This window comes from Lampetra planeri, chromosome 1 (genome assembly GCF_965212315.1).
Source record: "Lampetra planeri chromosome 1, kcLamPlan1.2.h2, whole genome shotgun sequence".
Taxonomy (NCBI): domain Eukaryota; kingdom Metazoa; phylum Chordata; class Hyperoartia; order Petromyzontiformes; family Petromyzontidae; genus Lampetra; species Lampetra planeri.
This window is the reverse complement of record NC_136107.1, coordinates 33380763-33402920: the sequence shown is the minus strand read 5'-3', so window position 1 is coordinate 33402920 and position 22158 is coordinate 33380763. Positions and strand designations below refer to the sequence as shown.

General features: G+C 41.9%; 1 protein-coding gene across 1 annotated transcript in view; it reads right to left on the bottom strand.

Moving 5' to 3' along the window:
- MYO15A (myosin XVA) overlaps positions 1 to 21729 on the bottom strand; it is a 126693-nt gene extending 104964 nt beyond the window's left edge. Inside the window, exons 1-4 of the mRNA XM_078592867.1 lie at positions 21703 to 21729; positions 20450 to 20560; positions 2943 to 3025; positions 1877 to 1940 (exon numbers count right to left, since the gene is read on the bottom strand). Of these exons, the coding sequence (XP_078448993.1) occupies positions 1877 to 1940; positions 2943 to 3025; positions 20450 to 20560; positions 21703 to 21729 (285 nt within the window). The remainder of the gene's footprint in view (positions 1 to 1876; positions 1941 to 2942; positions 3026 to 20449; positions 20561 to 21702) is intronic.
- Positions 21730 to 22158: the final 429 nt, after the last annotated feature.

Below are 22158 nucleotides of genomic sequence, written 5' to 3'. Positions count from 1 at the left end.
AGAGTACTCCACAGGTTATTTACTGATTGCCTCCTACATAATAAATTAAAGTTTAAATAGTAGAGCATTACGTCAATTTACAACAATAAGAAAAGTCTCATAATCCTACATTGAAGTAATTTGTAACATTAATTGTACTGTATTGGCCCAATTAAAGCACTGATGAATGTGTTGCTTCTTGTGCGTTTTTTTTTGGCAAAAATGTGCGGCTGTCTCCATTACCGACAATGGGGCAAATAGCCAAGGTGACGAGTGTAATAACAGCAGCACGCAAGCGATGGTGGAACATGCCTGCCTGTAATCCAGCACTTTGCAGGTGAGGTATGTGGTACATTAGGAATGGATCACTCTTTTAAGTATGTCCTTGTGCAGCAAGGGAGTAAAGTGTGGTTCTGTGAAGGTCCTGATGTGCTGTGCAGTGCATCAATGTGTAGTGGTGGTGTTGACGCGCGCCGACAGTGATAGATCACGGGGCGGCGCGGGGTGCGTGGTTGTGCACGCTGACACAAGGTGGGAAATAGGATCGTGGGCAGCGCGCAGTGATTGGTCAACTGGGGTGGGTGCTCTCAGCGACGTCCGCATGAAGGACTATAAAGGGGGACGCGCGGGAGCACTCGGGGAGTTGATAACCAGTTGAAGATCGAAGACGGAGTTGAAGAGGTAGGGCCCTGAGACCCCTAGTCCCGCTGTCCTTGTAAGGGCCGGGACCCTGTGTGGCTCGGAGGCGAGACTGTGGGACCCGTGGTCTGACGTCCATGTGGGACGAGGCTGTGGGACCCAGAGTCGAGACGGACACCCCAGCCGGGTGGGTTCCGAGAAGCTACGGGGCGTAAGAGCCCGTGTGGGTGTAGCCAGGGGAACCCCGTAGGTTAAGGCTGCAGTTAGCCACCCGTGTAATATAAGTTGGTGTTAATAAAGAGTGTGCTACCCGTAAGGTCGTCTCCCGCCAAGTTACTACATTACAAATGCATGTGTGTACAGCAGCATGTGATGACTGAGTCGGACCTGTAGGTGGCTGGCAGGGTTAATGAATAACCGCACGTGTAAACCAGCCACATGGTTAATGGCGTCTCGGAAGAGTTGCTGCGTGTAACTTGCGCTGTTGCATTTTACAGAGTGACGGTGCGGTTCTTCACAAAATGAATATTAACTACAATAAATAAATGTGCTTGCCCTCGATTTGGAGCACCTGCCCACGTCCTTCATTTCGAGTGTGCAACAGGTAGATGGATCACGCAAACATCATCGTGGTTACGAGATACCTACCTTCCTGCAGAGCGATGTGATGTATTTGTAGAACCAAGAACGGCAAGTAGGATGCTGACCTACAGCAGCTGTGAAGCTTTTGTGCGCTATTCCCCTCGTAGGCACACATCATTTGTTTGGACGTAAATATTTATATTCCATAAAATCAGAAAAGACAATTATTACGTGCAAAACAGACAATATGATTATCATGGACCTCATATTGCACGATTTATCATAGTATTATCACAACGTGGCTATCCTAGTTTATTCTGGGTGCTACAGTTTCCTCCTATAGACAAAATGCTCATTTGAGAAAAACCCTCCTGAGAAATTCTTGAAACTCAGTGGGAAAAATACGTATTTTGATTTATGATCAAATACCCCGACCTTTCATCCACTGACTGCTTTTCCAGAAATCCATAACTCCTAAACCTTTGGACCTATTAAAATATTGACCCCTCCAACTCACCCAATAGCCTCTTAACATTGAGCTTTCAGACCCACAGAGCTCTAACCTATAACACCAATTTGAACCCCCCCCCCCCCCCAATAAATAAATGAAAATGCATAGAAAATCAGCAGAAAAGTAATGGAGATGATTTCATTGTAAATATTCAAAAGCACTCACATAGATGCGCTCGCTGTCGTACCGTTTCTTGAGGTTCAACAGGATCGCTCCTTCGTGCAGGTCGCTGCATCACACACGGAAGTCGTCGGTTGTTCACAAGGATGAGCTACTCCAGTTATTGATTACAGCTCCTGTGTCTGTTATATGTTTTATTAATTGCTCGTGTCGTGTCGTGCCAACGGCCGAGAGAAGACAATCTAAGTTTACTTCCCATTTGGTGTTGACTTATTGATTACACCTGGCATTGGTAATACGGAGGTGTGTTTTACTTCTCTCCTTATTTGACCATGAAAGTCTAGGTGATCAGCTTTAAATAGAGTTTAGTAATCAGCCAATGAGTCTAGCTTCAGGGTAGAAGCAACCTGGACAATTGGATGCTTTGATTTTGGGCCCCAACCTATCGAATTCCCTGGGTTTCATTTCTTTAGACAATGTCTCCTCTAACTTAGCCACTATTTATTACTCTTACTGCATGGCTGAATTAGTCCCGTGCTGAGCCCCCTTTTAACCAACACTGCCTCCTGCCACACCCATCCCCACCAACCCATCTTGCTCAGAATTCTGCCTTCATCTTGCCTACCAAAGCCAAAATATGGCATCAACAATGTCTCTACAAACACCGATAATGGCTTGGTTCTGCCTAATATGTCTAAAATGTCATCTGGTACATAAGTCATGGAAATGTAATGCGTTGTAATACATTTGCCAGTGCTTATTACATGCGAACGTTGCACATTTACATTCTAGGCTGCCTCTGTAATTGTGCAGTCCAATCCATGTGTGCTCACCATGCCTTTGTGCCACCCTAAACAAACCCCAGGTCTGACAAGCACAGGCCCCTACCCCTCTCTCTCTCCACTCTCGCACAGATGACCCAAGCCAAAGAGATCACTTACACAGGTTAGGAAATTTAGGCAAGAGACCATGACCCACTAAAGCCTATCAAGACTGAAAAAAAAGCAATTGTTAGGGCACGAATTGCTCTTAAACATTGTCTACATTGTTTTGCCTTTTCTGGATCATCATCACACACATCATCAAACAGAGCATCATCAGCATCCCTTACTCCAGCTGGGTGAGATCCTCTATTCCCACCTCCCCACCCGGATCCCGTGCTCGCAGGGTGCCTGGGTCCATGATGGAGTAAAGCTGGGGGCAGAAAGAGGGGCACACACACAAAGACAAATCCAGCATATGACCGGCAAGAGCGTGGCTCATTGAGCAGTGCAGATTCACAAAGAGATGGACCACCAGAAGGGGATCTACAGCAACAATGAATGGTACAAACACATAATTGACTTACAGTGGATTTACTTTTGGGTATATGCTATAGCCATCTTATACATATGAAGCAGGGTGGAAACCAGACAAAACCTTCATTTTGTGGGACATCCTAATTTGGACATGACAACATTTTCCAGTGAACACAGTGCCCAAAGATCAAAACCCACCAAGGCAGAGCAGATAACACATTCCTGCGGAGGGAGCTGGAAGGAACGTTGGGTTGCTCGGTCAATGGCCAGGGTCAACGGCGGCGTGGTGTATTCCGCAAATATGCCCGACTGTGAGGGCGGGCACAAGCCGGCGTGAGTAGGTTAAACGTTGAGTTTTATAAGGGCACCAGGGGGTGACCAGCCCCTCCCCACCCAGCCCCACCCCACCCAGCCCCTCCCTGTACGACGGACGGACGGACACAATAATCCCCTGTGGGCTGGTGTAACCAGGAGGTTCCTACCAGTAAAAAAAAAATGCTATTTTTATTTAGCTTAACACAGTGGTGGGAATTATACATTGGTCATACGAGTAACGTCCTTTCAGACTTCTGTGTTGTTTAGAAATATATTGGTGAAAATTAACTCTATTATACACCATCCACCAACCCCCGTAATGCTCCGCTAAATCATGCCTCCAAAGCGCACACAACACCAGGCAACCCGAATCACCCTAGGGGAGGCACAGAACAGGAGCTTCTGATGTTTTCAGGTCACAACATTTATAGCACAGTGAGCAAACCACTGCAACCACTACTCCTCACAAAAACAAAGATCCCCCATATAAATTTTGATTTAAAGATTTCGGGACTGCAGGGATTCATATTATTGGTTCTTTCGGTAAAGTCACGTAGAAGGGAAAAAATAAAATAACTTTACCGAAAGAACCAAGAATATGAATCCCCCATATAGCCTGTAACATATTGTTGGGGCAAATGCTGTTAGCGAGCACCACTCCTCACATGCACACACACACAAAGGCATTGGTTTAGCATGTACAACTCTGTCAATCCACTGAAGGATGAAGGCTTCCCTGTGCCCTGTCAGCCATACAGATTACTTTGACCTTGCTTCACCACATTGGTCAGTGCAGGTTGAAGAAGAGAGAGGCCCAAGACTGGATTAGATATCTCTTGCCACCCATGTATGCGATGGCTGGCAATCAAACTCAGGTAGACGGATTCATAGGGGCCGTCCATAAATGACGTCACGCGATTTTAGACGATTTTTGACTCCCCCCCCCCTTCGTCACACGGCGTAACAAAAAGTCAGATCCTCCCTCAAATATGACGTCACAAAGCTCTGCCCCCCCCCAAAATAAAACATGCTTCAAATCGCTTTAAACTATTGTCATTGTAGTGCGTATTTAATGTGGCGCTGCACTCTGATGTTGTAAAAGAAAACATGTATTAAAAATTCTAGATTTGAAACTTTCCTGACTGCAAGGATTCATACTCTTAGGTTTTTTCGGTAAAGTCACGTAGGTGACTTTACCGAAAAAAACCTAAGAGTATGTATTAAAAAGTCTATTTAATTAAGTAGAACGTGTTGTCTATATTCATTTAAAGTTGCGCATTTTGATGTGACGTCACATTTCTCAAACCCCCCCCCCCTCGTCAAACATCGTCACAAATGTCTGACCCCCCCCTAGGTGCGTGACGTCGTTTATGGACGGCCCCATAGTGCAATGTGCTGACCACTATGCCACCGCTCCAAATCCTGCATTTGTATACACATACAAAACTTCCAACACTCACTCAGACCCTTTAACAGGTAACAGCACTACGGAAGTAAATGCCAAGTATGATGATCGTGCTTTGTGTGTTGCTGGTAATGTGGCATGGAGCAGTCTACCCACTGACATTAGACTCGCATCAACACTAGAGTATTTCAAGAGACAATTAAATACACGCATGTTTACCATCTCTCTTGTGTCATTTTGTATACCACCCTTAAGGTGTAGTTGTCGTGGTATGGTGCCAACCAACTCATCATCATACCCACCACTTATCTGACCATGAACGCCTTTTGGCGTCATCTGGTCCAATACCAATGGAGACTAGGCTTTAAGAAAAGCTGTCTCGGTTGTGGACCAATCAACTTCAAGGACAGTGCATATCATTATCATTATCAGAGTTGTTTCTTTTTGTTTGCATTTTGACTGCTTGTGTTGTGGTTATTGCAAACATGATCCCTTGTGATAATTGGGTTTTTACCCTTCTATCTGGCAACAAAACTGACACCTTTTGTTTTACAAGGAGTCATGTTTGCATAGACCACAATACCTGCAGTCATAATTTACTGGCAAATGAGGTTCCAATGATGATCCCTTGTATAAAGGTGTCAGTTTTGTACCAGTTGAAATGGTAAAAACCTATTACTATGGCCATGAAGACTTCGCTGTAGGAATGATCTGTCACTTCAATTCCAATTGGTAACAATACACTGCTGAGTCTGTCGTTTGAGAGCCCAGTCTGGAGGCATGTCACTTCTGGCTGGGTGTCATTGCATGACCGCAAAAGAGATGCCGCTTTGGCATGAGGCCCAGCCAGATGCTTATTGCGTGACACTCGCGTTAGGACCACCTCGGCGTTACATCACATCACAGCCTTGTTCAGGGCATCATGCATGACTCCCTCAATTATTCAGCATTGACAAGCAGGCCCTATTTTATGGACGAAATGTAATCCGCGGGCCACCGTATTACGGCAAAGCAGGGAAACATGCAACACGGCGAACCCTGCCCTACTCCCCCACCAACCGTGCATCACACTCACACACAAAACGAGCTGTGCAGGCAAACAAAAATTAACCCGTAAAAACAAAGTTTTTCACTATAAATCCTTTATATGCGTGGCAGCTAGAGTCCTCTCGTCCTCTGGCTTGAGATATCTGCCACCTATGGGTCAGATGAATGGCTGCCACCATTAAGCAATTGGTAATTAAATATTATTTATTTTTTCCTAAAAAGTGTAAAGTTTTGGAAAAAATTTTTCACGAAAATACATTGTCACGCACAACGAGTCTGTGTGCAAAATGTCAGCTCGATTGGATCACGGGAAGTGGGTTAAAAAACGACCGAAAAATTTGCACGGTCATAAGCAAGCAAGCAAGCAAGTGAACTTAATATAAAGGATTTAAAAACAGATTGATCATTATTCGTAAATGTTTTAAAGGGGAAATGCCTCGCTTTGAAAGTGTTTATCAAAAATATTGAGTCCTGCACGTTAAAACCTGTGCCGTATTTTAAAAATGGAGGCATCATTTAGAACAACCGTTCCAGGATGTGAATCAGAGCCTACTTGTTACTCGCAGAGTATGGCAGTACTACTATACATCTAAATATGTTTCGTCCATCCTGCTATTGGGCTTTTCATACCAATATTATCCAGCAATGTGTAGTTTGTAGCTGCTATCTAAATTAATCGGTAATTCATGTAAATTGCAATTACACTTCCATCAAAATAAATTGAGAAAATGTAACCAACTGACAGCAGCAGTGATGATAGACAACTGTGAACCGGTTTCATCCTAATTGTCAATTACTCCATCACTGCTGCTGTTAAGAAAGTGGTCTGAGGCAGCAGAAGTTGCTTAAATTTACTGAAACGTCACCTTATATATATTTACCCTTCTGAGGCAACGTTATTGGCGAATAAATCAAGGTTTGTGTGCATTGTGTTTGTGCACCTCTGCTAACACAGCATCACCAAACAATAAAAAAAACCCATATCAAGAATGACGACAAAACTGTGTAGAACAGTAATTTTGCATTAATAGCCTGATGTCAGAAGTGCTGGTGCACCTCTGTAAAGCAGTGTCTCAGATGTCGAGGTGGTGGTTTGTGCAAACATGCAGTTTCTTTTGATTTAAAGCTTTCGTGACTGCAGGGATTCATATTCTTGGTTCTTTCGGTAAAGTCACGTAGAAGAGAAATAATAAAATAATAGAAATATAAAACAACAAAAAACTATTAAAACAATATTATTTTATTATTTCCCTTCTACGTGACTTTACCGATAGAACCAAGAATATGCAGTTTCTTGTTATTTGTTCTCCAAGCCTCAGTAGAGATACAAGAGATATAAATGCACCATTATACCTGCTCGATATTTTAGAAGTTACAAGGCAGCGTTCGTTAACGGTAATGGTGTCCTGGTGTTTTTGGCATCCGTTTCTGTACCACTGCCAACACAGTCCCTGGACCACTAAAATATAGGTGAGCGATGTATTCAGAAGAAAGGTAGAAGAGAGAGAGATGTTTTCAAAGAGAGAAGACAGAGAAGAGACGTGTATTTTAGAATGGACTTATGACCAAGACAGGGTTAAAGTTCAATGCAAAATCCAACTACCTCATCAGAGAAGTAGTCCTTCTCTGTGTGCTTCTCTCTCTCCTGGGTAACTCGTCTTCGGCGGCTGGAGGGCCGCTGGATACTCGCCGAGTACGAAGGCTTGCGGTCACGATACACGGTCCACTTAGCCAGGTTATCCGACGTGTTACCCGGCAGCCCCGTGTCCCCATAGTTGCTGTAGCGATCGTCGCTGCTGCCGCTTGCCGGAGCCCGAGCCCAGTGTGTGTGCACGTCCGCACTGATGAGTTCCTGCTGCATTCGGCCACTTTGTCGGGTCCGGTTCGCTCGGGGCATCGCGAAAGAATTCCCGCCACCCCTCGCGTTAAAGCCATCATCGTCCTCCTCCTCCTCAGCGTCATCTCCCTCGCTCCAGCTCTCAACCCATCCGCCGTCTTCATCCTCCTCTCTGAAGCGCTCCATCCTAGAGCTCGTGTGATAGCCACTGTGCTTACTTTGCCCTGGACGGGAGCTCCCTGGGTGAGGCCTTCTCCTTTCTCTTTCACGCTGCGATGTGCCGTATTGCTCCATATCGATCCTCTGTCTTGCAGAGGACACCGATCTGTAACTTCCCTGATGGTGGTGGTGGTACCTCATTTGCTCATCTTCCTCAAAGTCGTCATATGGGTACTCATCATCGAGGTGTTTAGGCATTGTTGAGTGTGACCTGCGGCTACCCGACCTTGTTCTCCTATTGTCCTCCTTGAGATACTCGCCTTGGTCCTGGGAGTAGACGCTTCGCATCATAGAACTCAATACAAACTTCCCAGAATTAGATCTAGATCCACTATCAGGCGCCAAATGTCTACCACTGTCCCTGTGCTTACGTCCAGACCCCAGACACTTCACTCCAGCATAGTTTCTCATCTCTGCCCAGGGCAGGGGGCCCTCGAGCTGTGCCTTGGCTGACTTCTTCCTGAAAATCCCAATTGTTTTAGAAACCTTACCGAGATTCATTTTGCCTTTTTTCTTCGTTGAAACTCTCTTGGTCATTGCTCCCAAAAACTGGCCCATTACAGAGGTTCTATTCATGACCCAGCGCTTCAGCTTACCCTTCTTTGTGCTTGGCTTCTTGCCAATCACCAACATCTGCGCTGTCTTGGCTCTTTTGGCGAATTTGCCAAATTTCTTGTCCGGAGGTTTCTGTGTCTCAGCTGCCGGTTTATTGGAGTTTATAACCATTTTCTGGGCTGTTCTTGTCTGCCGGACTAGCCTACTTAGCCTGCCAAACATCCCAGATCTTTTCTTTTTTTGCTTTAAGGAAGATGTCAACTTCTGTGCCGCTCTGGTTTTCCGTGCAAACAAGCCAAACTTTCCAGAAGTTTTGGTTTTAACTTTATTTGCCTCTCTGCCTTTTGGTGTAGCAAAAGCAAGTTTGGCAGCCTTCGCTTTGGCGGCAAACTGACCTGCAGTTTTTTTCTTTTGACCTGGTTTTGCCGCAGATTCCAAGTTCACTGCTAATCTGGCCTTTGACGCAAATGCACGGTGAGCTGTTGCACCAACCTTCGTTTCCTCCTCATCCTGATCTCTGTTTTTTCCATTGCTCTCCTCTTCGTTGTCATCCTCGCTCTCATCTTCACTGTCATCTTCCGTATTGTCATCTGGGTGCCCTGCCGGCGGCCTCCTGCGCCCTAAGCTGATCAGAAATCTGAACGTCCTCATGATGGGGTTGACCCAGCCGGATCTCTTGACAACCTTGCCTTTGACATTCTTGGTAAACTGCATGCCCACAATGGCCTTGGAGGCACCTTTGAGATTACGCGCTGGAGCCCTTTCACTCTTTGAAGGTGGCTCATTGTCGTCATCATCCTCATCATCATCCGAAGAAGAGGACTCGCTGCTGCTATTGCTGCCTATGTCCTTGTTGGAGACACCCTGTAGCTTCTCTTCCTGCTCACTCCCTTCCCTCTCGCTGTCCTCACTTTCGCTCTGCACAGACTCAACTTTATTTAACTTTGTGGGTACATTTTTACCTCCCCTCCTAACATCACTTCTCACATTTTTTCCATTCCCCACCTCACTGTTGCCCCCTCGGCCTTTGTTAGGTCTACCAACCTCTGCTTTCCCATCTCTTTGGTCATCTCTTTTAAGAGGCTTTCCTTTGTCACCTTTCTTTGCGGGAGGGTCGGCACGGCTTTTGGTGGCCTCTTTTACGGGAGCTGTATCCGCTTTTCCTTTATTGCGGGGTTCTCTGCCCTTCTTTTCTGGAGGTCCCTTGCCATCGCCTTTCACTTCTGGTTTTCCGGGAACTTTGCTTTCTGCTTTTTTCTTTTCCTTCGCATTGCTTTCCTTTTGTCTCTCCTTGGCCTCATCTGTCGGCTTCCCCTTGGCCCTGCCGGCCTCCTGGGAGTCAGCTGCCTGCTTGTTTCCTCTCCGTTTCGCATCAGCCTTCTTGGCCGGCATGGTGTTTATGCCTCCAACTCAACTTGAGCCAATTAAATATTAAGGAACATGTGTATTTTAAGTACGCCCAGCTATTCAGGTGACCGCAGATGCATTGTTCCTACTTTAGTGTCTATTCCCTTAGTTATCCTGAAAGCCCAAGCGTGGCCCCTTAATCTTCAAATGAGACACACGTGAAATATACAAAACTATTTGAATTTTAAATTAAACACTCACATTTCTCATATATGTACAGTGTATGAGCCTGTTAAGAATAAACACAGTATATAATGTGCACAATTATTTGCTAAAACCCCCAAAAAATGTATTTCATAGATGAGTATGCGTACATTAATGTTTATGAAAAGTCTGACTCACTTTTGTTACACATAGTGACTTTAAAAACTGTTGTTACACGACATCCTACTGCAGCTGCGAAATAACTAAACCTTGACATGAGTCTACCGTTCAAGTAAAAACAAAACAGGTGTGTCTTTCAGACACCGCAAATCCAAAAACGCAATTGTTTTAAGACCTACTGTACACGTCGATGATTTCCTCATCCAGCTTTTGCATTTCTCTTGCAAATTCCATGATGTATTTTATTCTGGTCCCACGTTGTCACACGGCACTAATTACAATCCATCTGAGTTTCACAAGGTTGATTTCAGCTGATAGAAAAAAAAATACAGCGAAACACGCACGCAATTTTCTTCCAAATGCCGCATTAGAAATAAATGAAAGCAAAATCCATGCTGCTGCTGCTGCTGAAAATTTGAGCTGAGATCGGTAAATCGTCAATTTTTTTCGTCGTATCTTCCTTTCCTCTCGCTTGCTGCAACTCGCTGGGTGCCCTGAAACCGCTCTTCTGCCACCGCTCTGCGGACGAGCGAGGCCCTCGCCCCCTCCTCGCGCCGTGCGGTGCGCAACTTCCTGTAACTTTAGTCGGGATTCATCCCCGCCCGTGAATAATGCAGCTCCGCAAAGCAGCGGAGTGTGCATCGGCCGGCACAAAGAGCGCGGCAGGGATGTGTCACACAAACAAATTATCTTAATGAACGATCAATCAGGCTTCATCTCCTTTTTTTTTTCGCCGTGTGCTCGTTGCGGAGGTTTCGATACGAGAGAGGGATCTCTGCGCTGTTTTTTTTTTGTTTTACACGGATTGACACGGACGTGGGTAGTAGTCTCATGCGGCGAGTCCTGGTGAAATCGCGTGTGAAGATAATTTTTTTGCAAAGCGGCCCTTATTCAAAGCAGAAGAAGAAGGTCTATTATTGTAACTTATCTATCATAGCATGTTGCAATGTGATGCTTGGAAAATACTTTTAATTCAGAGAGAAAACAAAATGGAAAACTATTTTCAACAAAGGTCACTGGTTTGGTTCTATCCCTTGGCTTGGTAAGTTGCAGCAAGGGGAAAGTTTCTTAAATCCTCCCGCCTCCATCCACCCAGCACAATAACTGGTACCACAATTAGTTAATCGGCAGGCCGCCTGTGGTGGGGTAAAGTGTGGGTACTGCCATCTCTTCCGAGCTGTTTGATCCGTGTGTAAGAGCAGCCTCAATACCCACAGAGCCCCCCGCTCGTGAGCTCATTCTGCCCACAGTGGCATGAGCAAGCAATTGGAGGGCTGCACTTTGACTTTTTATAAATGTTCGTCAGAAGATGTTTGGCAATAAATGTTCATTCGAGGCTACTAATAATATATAAGTAAAAAACATTATTTTATAATAAAAAGACTGAATTATTAGGGGTACATCAAATAGGACTTTTTACTCTTGTGTCAAATATATTTTGGAATCCCGCGAATCCAACTGCAACGCTGGATAATATTTGTTTCACATATTTATTCAATAAACTAGCAAGTGACAACTGTAGGGAAACACAAACAGACACAAACAGCCACGGAGAAATTGGGAGAGAGCAGAAGACAGATGTAGTAATACAAAAAGAGACCGTAAGGGAAACAAAACAACGATCGAATGTAAAAAATAAATGTGTTTTAACAGCGTGTGAATCTGCAAAAAAAAACGCATAATGGTAACCATTTATAGAAGCTGCAAAATGTTGAATAAGCAAAATCAATGACAACTAAAATCCATCAAAGCCAGAAAACCACCAACAATGGCTTTCTACAATTAAATATAAGTGGGAAATCTGAAAAAAAAATCCAAGCATATACACTGTCTGCACAGGCGTATACAACACTATCATTTTAAATAATTAATTTTCATTTAATAACGCAAGAAAACACCTCTCACAAATGAATCTTGATACTCGGTGATTCTTTACTGGGTAACATTTATAATAAGTAAAATAAACAATAAAAGAGCGTAATTAATTACTCTATACTGTAGGGGTTATACTCAATGTAAGTTTCAGTTTCATTTATTTGGTATAGCCCTGTGAACCATTCGGCTCTTGAATCGGGTGCAACCGCAATAAACAAAAAACAAAAACATGAACAAGAAAACATCTTAAAGTGACTATGTGTAAAGACTTGCTTAAAATGTTTAATTCTTTGAAACTTTCCTCCACCACAATTGTAAATTACCACACCATGTGAACAAGCACACATCAGAGACACTAAGAAGATCTGACAAACTGACATTGTTCTCCATAATGGAGGTTTTTGGGTTAAATCGCGTAAATATAAATGTGTCATTAAATCCGCCACCACCCGACACAGCCAATTAGTAGTAAGGTTTGTCACGTAAATAAAACATGCCAATTAGTTACTAATACAGTACACCAGTGTGTTGGAGAGTAAACCTACAACATTGTAAATGTTGTAAATGTTGTGGGTTTACTCTCCAACACACCGGTGTGCTGTACTAGTAACAAATTGGCATGTTTTGTTTACTAGACAAACCTTGCGAATTGGCTGTGTAGGGTGGTGGTGGGTTTAACGACACATTTATATTTACGCGATCTAACCTAAACCCCTCTATTATGGATTAGATAACTTATGGACTGGATAATATTGGTCGCGAAAGCCTTCGTGTTAAACTGACATTGCTTTTGCTACATTACGCGTGACAATTAGTGCAATGCTGCACTATAATTCAGTGCAAGCCCACTCCTGAGACTATGTAATTAATGTAGTTTCATGCATTCATGAAATTCCACGAATGGGTGGAAATTCCAAATTAGGGTGGAATGGGCTGCCATGCCTCATCAACGCTCACCACACAACTCATGCCGTGAGGGAGTGATGAACACACATTTGTTCAATGATGAAAAGTTTATGCCATCCTCTGTTCTACCCTAACCCTCCTTACTTTGAGCAATTGTGTAACTGCAGCATTGGTAGCAGCAGAAACGCTGTTTTATGTGGAATCAGTCTGACATGATATGGAAACATGGAATCTGTACTACTTTGTGAGAAAATGACCACCACTCAGCAAAAAGGTAATTCAGGACAAATGTGTCATCTGCAAATTAAATTAGAAAACATTCAATAACACACCATACACGGTACTGCTATTCTCATTGTTTAGCAGCTGCAAGGTTTACAACTGTTTTTTTAATAACCAACAGTCTGAATTCCAAAGCTACCTGGGAGTAACATCTTATCAAGCTATCACCAAGTACCTTCTGACAGATTCGTTCACATGAAGAGGCCTCTGTGTACAAATAATACATTTTTTACAAATAAAGCAGGCATTCTGCAAACTGAATAATTGCTACCCCTGTGTATATGTTATACAAGTAAATCTCAAGAGAAAAATACAATAATTATTTACAGAACTACCATAAATCTTTATATATTTAAGCCTTGTCCAAAGAAAACACAAGCCAATGAAAGTAATATAGTGCAACGAAACTTGCTCAAAATGATGACTCATTTCCTACAATAGCGCATTCTACGTCATCCTATACAAATGTCTAAATGCACATGAAGATGTTTTAAAGATGGCTCTTCAGATCTGAATGGTACATGAATAATAAATAGTGGGAACTTCGGTGTCGTGTTGTCAGTGGCGAGTCACTGGTCGTGTTTAAACAAAACAATAATTGTCAGAACAGGTTGTTATAAACACGAACTCCACACACATGGGGAAGGACTAAGTGTCTAATCGGTCATTTCATTGGTCATTCTTGCATATTGCCATATTTGATCAATGACATACATGCTATAAGAAATCATTGCAGTATGGTATATACATTATAATTACTCTTTCGAACAGATGTTTTCTTTGCACGCTAAGACTATTGATTGTCACTTGCTTGAAGATTCTATATCTTAATTTCATACCAATGCTTCCTGTTGTCGGACGATTTGCAGATAGTGGCACATCATACAAACACGCAAAATGTACGTGATGCTTCATAGAACAAATTAATCCTATTTTCTGCCATTACATGAGGTGCAAGAGTACATGGGGAGGTAGTGTGCATTGTGCAGAATGTCATAGTTGCACAGTACATTCTCTGTGAACTTGTGTTCTTTCAGTTTCAACTTTGTGCATCGGTTTTCATGAGGTATTGTAAAATACCATGTTTTTGCAATGACCATAGCCTCTGTTAATCATATAGCGAATACTTGTCCAGCATTTTTGTGCCATTAATAAAAGCTTGGCGCTGAATTTTTCCTGCCATTGATTACTGATAAATATTCGAACATTACGATTATAATGTTTCAAATGGCTGTCTCTCCCAGATGCAATTGCTAAAGAGAGGAGTTTTCCTCTCGAGTATGAAGTATATTTTATGTGCACGCATGTATTATTCACAAAGTAGGTTATTCAGTTTCAATGTCATAGCTCAAATTTCAAATTTGAAAATGACCTGCAATTATTAATTTATAAAATTAAATATCCCTTCTAGGGGCTGAACATCTTTACAAATGAGGCTCTGTAACATCTAAGTTACGAAAGATAGTGGAAATTACTCGGTGGACATGGCAATCAAATCATGTGAAAAATGGCCAAAGGGAAAATACAATGTTACTATAGATTCCAGCCAATGAAAACTCGGAAAGGACTGCGAAATGATTCCAATTGTTTTCATCTAATTGCTGCTTTAACCCATGATTATTTCTAAGATGGTACAAGTGCATACAGCACTCAAAGAGGTATGCAATTAAATGTTTACTACAGCTCTGCGTTTGTTAAAGTAATAGGACAAAAGTGCATGCCATTTTATTAAACTTCAACCACACTAAGCCACCTTCTCAAGCGCATCTGAATCTCTTTGAGATGTTAAATATTGATGGACCTTCTCGTAAGCTGCTAATTCGGGCAAAAAAAAAACAAGCAGGTAAGGAAGAAGGAGACCCATGCATATTTAACAACTAAGTGCACACAACTACGTGTGTCTACGTAACCTCTCTATGAAGACCAATAAGCGGGTGGTCCTGCAACCTCACACTCATTGAAAAAAAAAATAACGTAACACACACCTGCCTGACGCGAGGTGTGTGTTAACCATATCCCAGCAATCGTGACCTATGACTCCAAGCTATCACCCGGACAGAGTGGAAACAATATGGCCACCGTCACCTAAGCAATCTTGTGACCAGTATGAAGAAACTTTTCAATTACATTTTCGTTTCTCATAAGCATAAAAAAAACTAACTCTCACGTGTGTCGGCTGCCTCCAAGCATGCATTCATAAACATTCTTTATTGTGCCTGATGAACAGAATAACTCTGCTCCACCTAACCAAATGTCAAAATAAGTTACTCGATTAAAAGTATATAAACACTTGAAATGCACTTATATTTTGCCTGGACTGTTGTGTACAAAAGTTTTGTGCATTCTAACAATAATGTGTTGTGAGGACATTCAAACATGTGCATTCACTAACCTTCCTTGACAAAATTCGTTCAATCACAAAGGATTGTTATGAATTGGTAACCTCTGTCCCGTGTTGTCCTGCTGAATATTCAATGTGTGGAAAGAAACACCTGCATTTGCATAACCATGCTGCACTCAAGGCAGCCCTTCCACAGATTTCTACCCTTGCTGGATCACTTCCAGCTTCAGGTTTTTGTTGCCTTCCTTTGATCTCAATGTAGTCACAGGGCATTTATGTTGCATCGCTGAAGCCTGACTTGGACTCAAGGCACCTACATTTGCAATTGTTAGCAGTGCTGGATTAAGGTAACCTGAGGTCCCAGGTCCAGAGCAATTCAGGAGAAAAAAAAAACTGGTTTTGTTCACAACAGTTGCCTTTTTGCTTTTGTGCAGTACTGAAGTGGTGCTGACACTTGACTTCACAACTTGAATTGGTCGGTGCGAAGGGACATTTTTTGGGGGGGTAGAGGCCCATTGGCAGGTGTTGGAAAAGTCCAGCACCAGTCCAAAACAATAATTGTCAGAGAGTGTAGCAGGATTTTTAAAAATAACCTGAAAATGGGGAAACATTTCGATTTAAAGCTTTCGTGACTGCATGGATTCATCTTCTTGGTTCTTTCGATAAAGTCACGTAGAAGGGAAATAATAAAATAATAAAAACTAAACATAATAAAATACAATTCTCACGCAAGCAGCCGTCCTCAAGTGAAGACCAGGGCTGTTGGAAAGGCATTTACATTTTTAATTAGTGCAAAGTCCATTTCATCTGACTTTTATGCAAGAGCAGATAGATGGTGCATCTGTTGTACCACCAAAACCATTAAATACATATTACTTACAAGAGATGTGTGTGCGTATGCATAGTGTGCCATGACTGGTATGATTTCTCGCAACAGAACAAAATACATTGCAAAATAAATTATTGGTTTAGGTGGTTAGCCAAACGAAAAGTATTAATCGACTTTTCAATGAACAAGCCAACATGATCGATTACAGAATTCTAACTTGCATCTGTTCAACAATATAAATTTCGAGCGATTTTTGTCTCAATACTCATCAGCCAGCTGTATACAAATACATTATTTCATGTAAACTAGATGTTTACTTTATGTAGAGAAAACTCGTCTTTTAGTATGAAGAATATATCAATTAATCAATTCATGGGTTAAAATATATTCTTACACTTGTAATATCTGCAGCAATCATGCACGTAATTATGTTTTGTCGGATGTATGCACATCATTGACAAGTGTAATTTGTTACATGCTTCAAAAATATTGCGTGTTTTTTGTGACTACAGGACGTATACAGAGCGTTGTCCTGTGTAGATTAAAAAAATAATGAGCCTGTGTTGGCAGCGGTGCCATATGTCATAAAGAGTGCCTAATAACATAACAAATACGCAGTGTAGGTGGCTGACATTACAGGCAATGGCTAAAAGAGAGCCTTTGGGTGAAATATCAGTCCACTATATATGTTTCTATTTTAATTCATTGTTCGTAACAAATAATTGTTTTCATATTTCATGTTTCAGAGTACTGTGTAACTTTATATTAAAACCCCTTTAAGATAAGATGCGAATTTTTCACCCACCCCTACTGGACATATGTGAAAAAGAGCTCTATCGCTCATCTGATTCCTCCAGCATGAATACAGATTCATATTCTAAATCTACATTGACAAATAAGTACATTATTTACAGGTAAATTTAAATTTAAACAATATCTCAAATATAGACCCTACTCTTAACATCCTAGTTGTGTCAATAATAACTGAACTTTTTTTGTTTGAAATTTCATACAACTGGTTGTCCAAAAGAGATTGTCCCCTTAAAATGTTGATGAGATTTGATGTAAGGCATGTTGAGATGCGGAGGCATTCAAGTACCCCATGAATGCAAAGATCAATATTGTCATATATACTGTATATACGACGGACAAATGAGACATTCTCTGATTCTCTATGTTATTGTCTATTTTTATCAGTTCCAGGTAAAAACTATCTATTTTCCTTAAACTATGTTTGATCATGATGTAGTGTTATTTTCTAATTGCTTATGCCTCAAAAGTATAGAAAATGGCTATTATTACCCACAAACTTTTATTTTGTAACCAGGACTTTATGTGAAGGAATGACACAAATGCACACCACGTTTTCTCATTGAAAATAGGTACATTTCAAAATATCACAGTCCTGGTCACAAAAGCAAAGTTTGTGGGGGATAATAGCCATTTTCTGTACTTTTGAGGCATAAGAAATTAGGAAATAACACTTACTGCCCAGGAACAAAAAAATTGTTACACAGTAGAACATCAGAGAAGCACTGATTCCACTTGTCAGTTTTTTCTATCTGAGTTTGTATGGAATTTCCTTTAGTGTACTGCTTCATTCAGGAATGTAGACTCTGGCACAGGCCAACTCTCGATATCAGATCTTCAAAAATTAGGTTTTTTTTTTTTACAAAGGGATAGTTTGTGCTGTCACAGATGACTGAATGTGACCAGGAAAATTGCTAAAATTGACAATCTCGTTAAACCTCACAGATGTCACTGTATGCTGTTGGTAGAGTAACGGGATCAACAAGGAAGATAAGGAATTGACGAATTGTTAAAAAGTGTATTCTGCTTCAAAATTAGTTTTAAAGAGATATCAGACCAATCCGCAGTATATTTCATGAAGCTACAATGTCTCTTTGCATTCTTCTTAGCAAGCATCTAAAGCAGGGTTTGCACTATTTCCACTATTTCAAGACATTTACTCTCCAGGAACCCCAACCGTTTTAGTGCAATGTGGGGGTTCTTTTGACATGTACCCTTAGATTCGTTTCTTACCCACAGTCTGGGAAACCGTCGTCGTATATACACGACGGTGTACGCAAAGTCGCAATCGCAAGTTAGTGACCCCACTGTTTCTAAAACGGAACACTTTTGTGCCTCACATTAATTAAAACAGGTGACGCGCCACAAAAGCCACACGCGGGCCTCCTCCGAGTGAGTGTCTCGGCTTTGCCGATGTTTAATTTATGAGATTGGGGGGTGGGTGGGTGGGGTGGAGTAGTTATCGCACGGACCCGATATCATCGGCCACCGGCTCATGTGTCGCCAAAGAAAGGAGATGCTATGCTTGGACACAGCCTGACAAAACACGACGTGGGACCGGCGTGGCTTTTAGCGAGATGAGTGCCGCGCACGTGCCGAGCTGTCCCCGTGTGCGCGCGCGTCTCTGTCTGCCGTGCAGTGGCGACACCACGCGCCCTCGGCGTACGAAGAGCACGGTTTTTGTGTCGGGGGGGGCGGGAGGCAGGGCGGTCAGCTGTGCGACGCAGATCGCGTTTGTCGTCTCAAGTTGGCTCCACTGAGAAAGGGTGGAGATTCTAGTTTCTTTAACTCAGGGTTTAATGTGAGAAGCAGCACAATACCTCGCCCGACCTGCATCTATCTCTCTTTAGGATCGCGATGAGATAGGGGCTGGTGTTGGTTGGTGGATAGGCATCAGCTGAAGAATAAGCATTATCGTTAATATTGTCATCATACTCTTTGGTTCTTTCGGTAAAGTCACGTAGGTATAAAAATACCAAGAATATTATACCTTACGTCACTTTACTGAAAGAACCAAAGAGTACGGATTCCTACAGTCACGAAAGCTTCAAATCAAGATTGTCATCATCTTCATGACCACTGTTCTCCTCATTCATCATTTATCAGTATCATCACCATAATGATTACCATTATTGCTGCCATCAACATAATTACAATTATCATCATTCTTATCACTGTCATCGTTATCATCGTCATCATAATTATAAGGGCTATAGTGCAGTAATGTGGTAGCTTTCATGGTGAGATTAATTAGAAAAGGCACCTTTAACGAGAGAAAGCAACACATAATCTAATCTATAAGGGGACACACCTGTAGTACGGAGCTTTGAAGGTGGGGTTGGTGGACCTCAGAGAGATTATCCACAGTGCCTGAGACAACCATCTGGCAGGGCTGAGGTGGCCAGTTAATGACAAGCAGTTTGTCGACCTGTCTGTACAGATCTTTAAGTTTTGCCTTCTCGTTTGCATGGATGTATATCCAGTTCTTCCAACAAATGAAAACGATTGACAAAGGTGATGCACACTATCATTAGCAGGATCCTCGTGACAGTCTTGAGATTGAGTGACGCTGTCTTTTGGTAGTTTTTTACAGTTATTAAATGTGTGGTGTTGAAATGTCACGGTATTTTTTGTCTCCATATGTTCTATAATTATGACAAAATAAAACAACCTGAGGGTTAGTCCATGGCATATGGACACATGTGTATTCAAATACAAAAGGTTATGAAAAAGTAAAAAAAAATCCCTTACACTTATAGTGGAATACAGTTTTTTTTATACACGTACACGTATTTTAGAGCTTTATTGCTAATTACTATACATCTCTAACATCCTTTCAAAATCAGGGTTCATTTAGTAATCCCTTGTCCATAATAACCGTGCGTATCACTTATATAAATTGTGTTTTGAAATTTTATTTAGGATCGAAAACAGATCATGAATAAAAGGTGGCGCAAAACTTAGTTTACCAAGGTAAAGTGTAACTTATCATTTCATGTATATCTTGGTAAACTAACTTATTTGGGCGCTAACCCTGCATTGTTACTCTGGGACCCTGCTTTTATGGTATTCAGCCTGATGCACGCTTTGTAAACTGTTTTCTCAGTGGTAGGCGTTTAATGAGCTTACCCAGCCACGGACAGATCGGCCAAAGGGCTTTCGGGTTACCTTGTTGTCGAGGAGATTTCTCACAACTGTGGGACGGTTCCCGGTCGACGCTTTGTGCACCACGCCTGGTGCCAACAGTCCGTCATCAAACTCAAACCACACGGGCGCCCCCTGTGGATGGTACAAAGGACAGCATCACTGCGCGTAAATACAAGGATGCCAAATTCTAGATTTGAAGTTTTCGTGACTGCAAGGATCCATGCTCTTTGGTTCTTTCGGTAAATGTCACGTAGGTGAAAATAATAATAAAATAATAAAAATGTGAAAACAACTAAATTATTTTCGATTTAAAGCTTTCGTGACTGCAGGGATTCATCTTCTTGATTCTTTCGGTAAAGTCACGTAGAAGGGAAATAATAAAATAATAAAAATAAAATTATTCTCACGACGTTTCGGCCACAACGCAAGCAGAATTATTTTATTATGTTTTATTAAGTTTATTATTTCATTATTTCCCTTCTACGTGACTTTACCGAAAGAACCAAGAAGATAAATTATTTTCTTTTATTATTATTTTCACCCACGTGACTTTACCGAAAGAACCAAAGAGTAAGGATGCCAAACTCAACTGTAGGCGGCAATCCATTCAGCAGAGAGATTACGACGTCGATTAGTTTAACACAAATGTACATGAACAGAAAGGCAATCTAGCAGTACGGCACTTTAGACAATGGTGCAAGTGTCCTAAGTCTTCCCGGCTTCTGCCAGGTGTGCTGGGTGAAAGTGAAGGTCGTCCCACCCTATCCAAGACGTCTGGCCAGCGTGGAAGATTTGGGTGAAATACCACATTGGGGAAATTCTGTAGAGCTCCCTCTGGTCAAGGCCTTTCTGCCAGCAGTGGTAAGAGAAAGTCATTTCAAGGCTGCACCTTTATCTGTGTGAAAACTATAACTATGTTACGATTAGTTATTGAATAAAAAGGCCAAAAATTCTAGTTTTTATTTCACAGGTATTATTTTACTTTGTATTACTTTATTATTGGTCTTAAGTTCCAAACATATTTTAATGTAATACAGTATTTGTGAACCCATAAGACAACATTCTATTCTTGGAAATTTGCGAATGTTATAGAATATTTATGTTGTTCCTGCCATCTCCGGAGAAAGGGACAATTTATATCCCACTGGGACATCTTGGAGTGCATAATCTGGAAGAGTGCCCGTCCCCCCGCATTAATACATTTGTTTTCAATGTATCTCGAATGACACTGCAGTAATAGTAACATTACAGTCTAGACACTATGCAGAACGTACCCTGGTAAACTCATACACAGCAGTCATATTGAGGCACACGTTTTATCACCAAATTACTGCTGGGGCCTGATTCTTGTGCATCTCAATCATTAAAGGAAGCAAGCACACTTATAGCTCTCTCATGTGTTTTCGGCGAGTACAGCGTGAAGTTGGCATGATGTCTGATATTTCTACCCACGTGCTAGAAGCTTCTTACTGAACTGAACAAACTGAAGAAGCTCTCAGCATGTGGTGTGGGTTGTACCGCATGTTCAGTTCCTAAAGAAGCTCCTAGAATGTTGAATGAAACATCAGACATAATGCCAAACACGGCACATCCCAAAATAAACATCAGAAAGCTATAGAGCACAACCGCGAAAACCTACGTACAATTGTGTCAGACTTACGGCCTCCTCGCGTTCATGCGATAATGATGGTTATTAACAAAATGCTTTGGTAGATTAAATGTGCTCATGA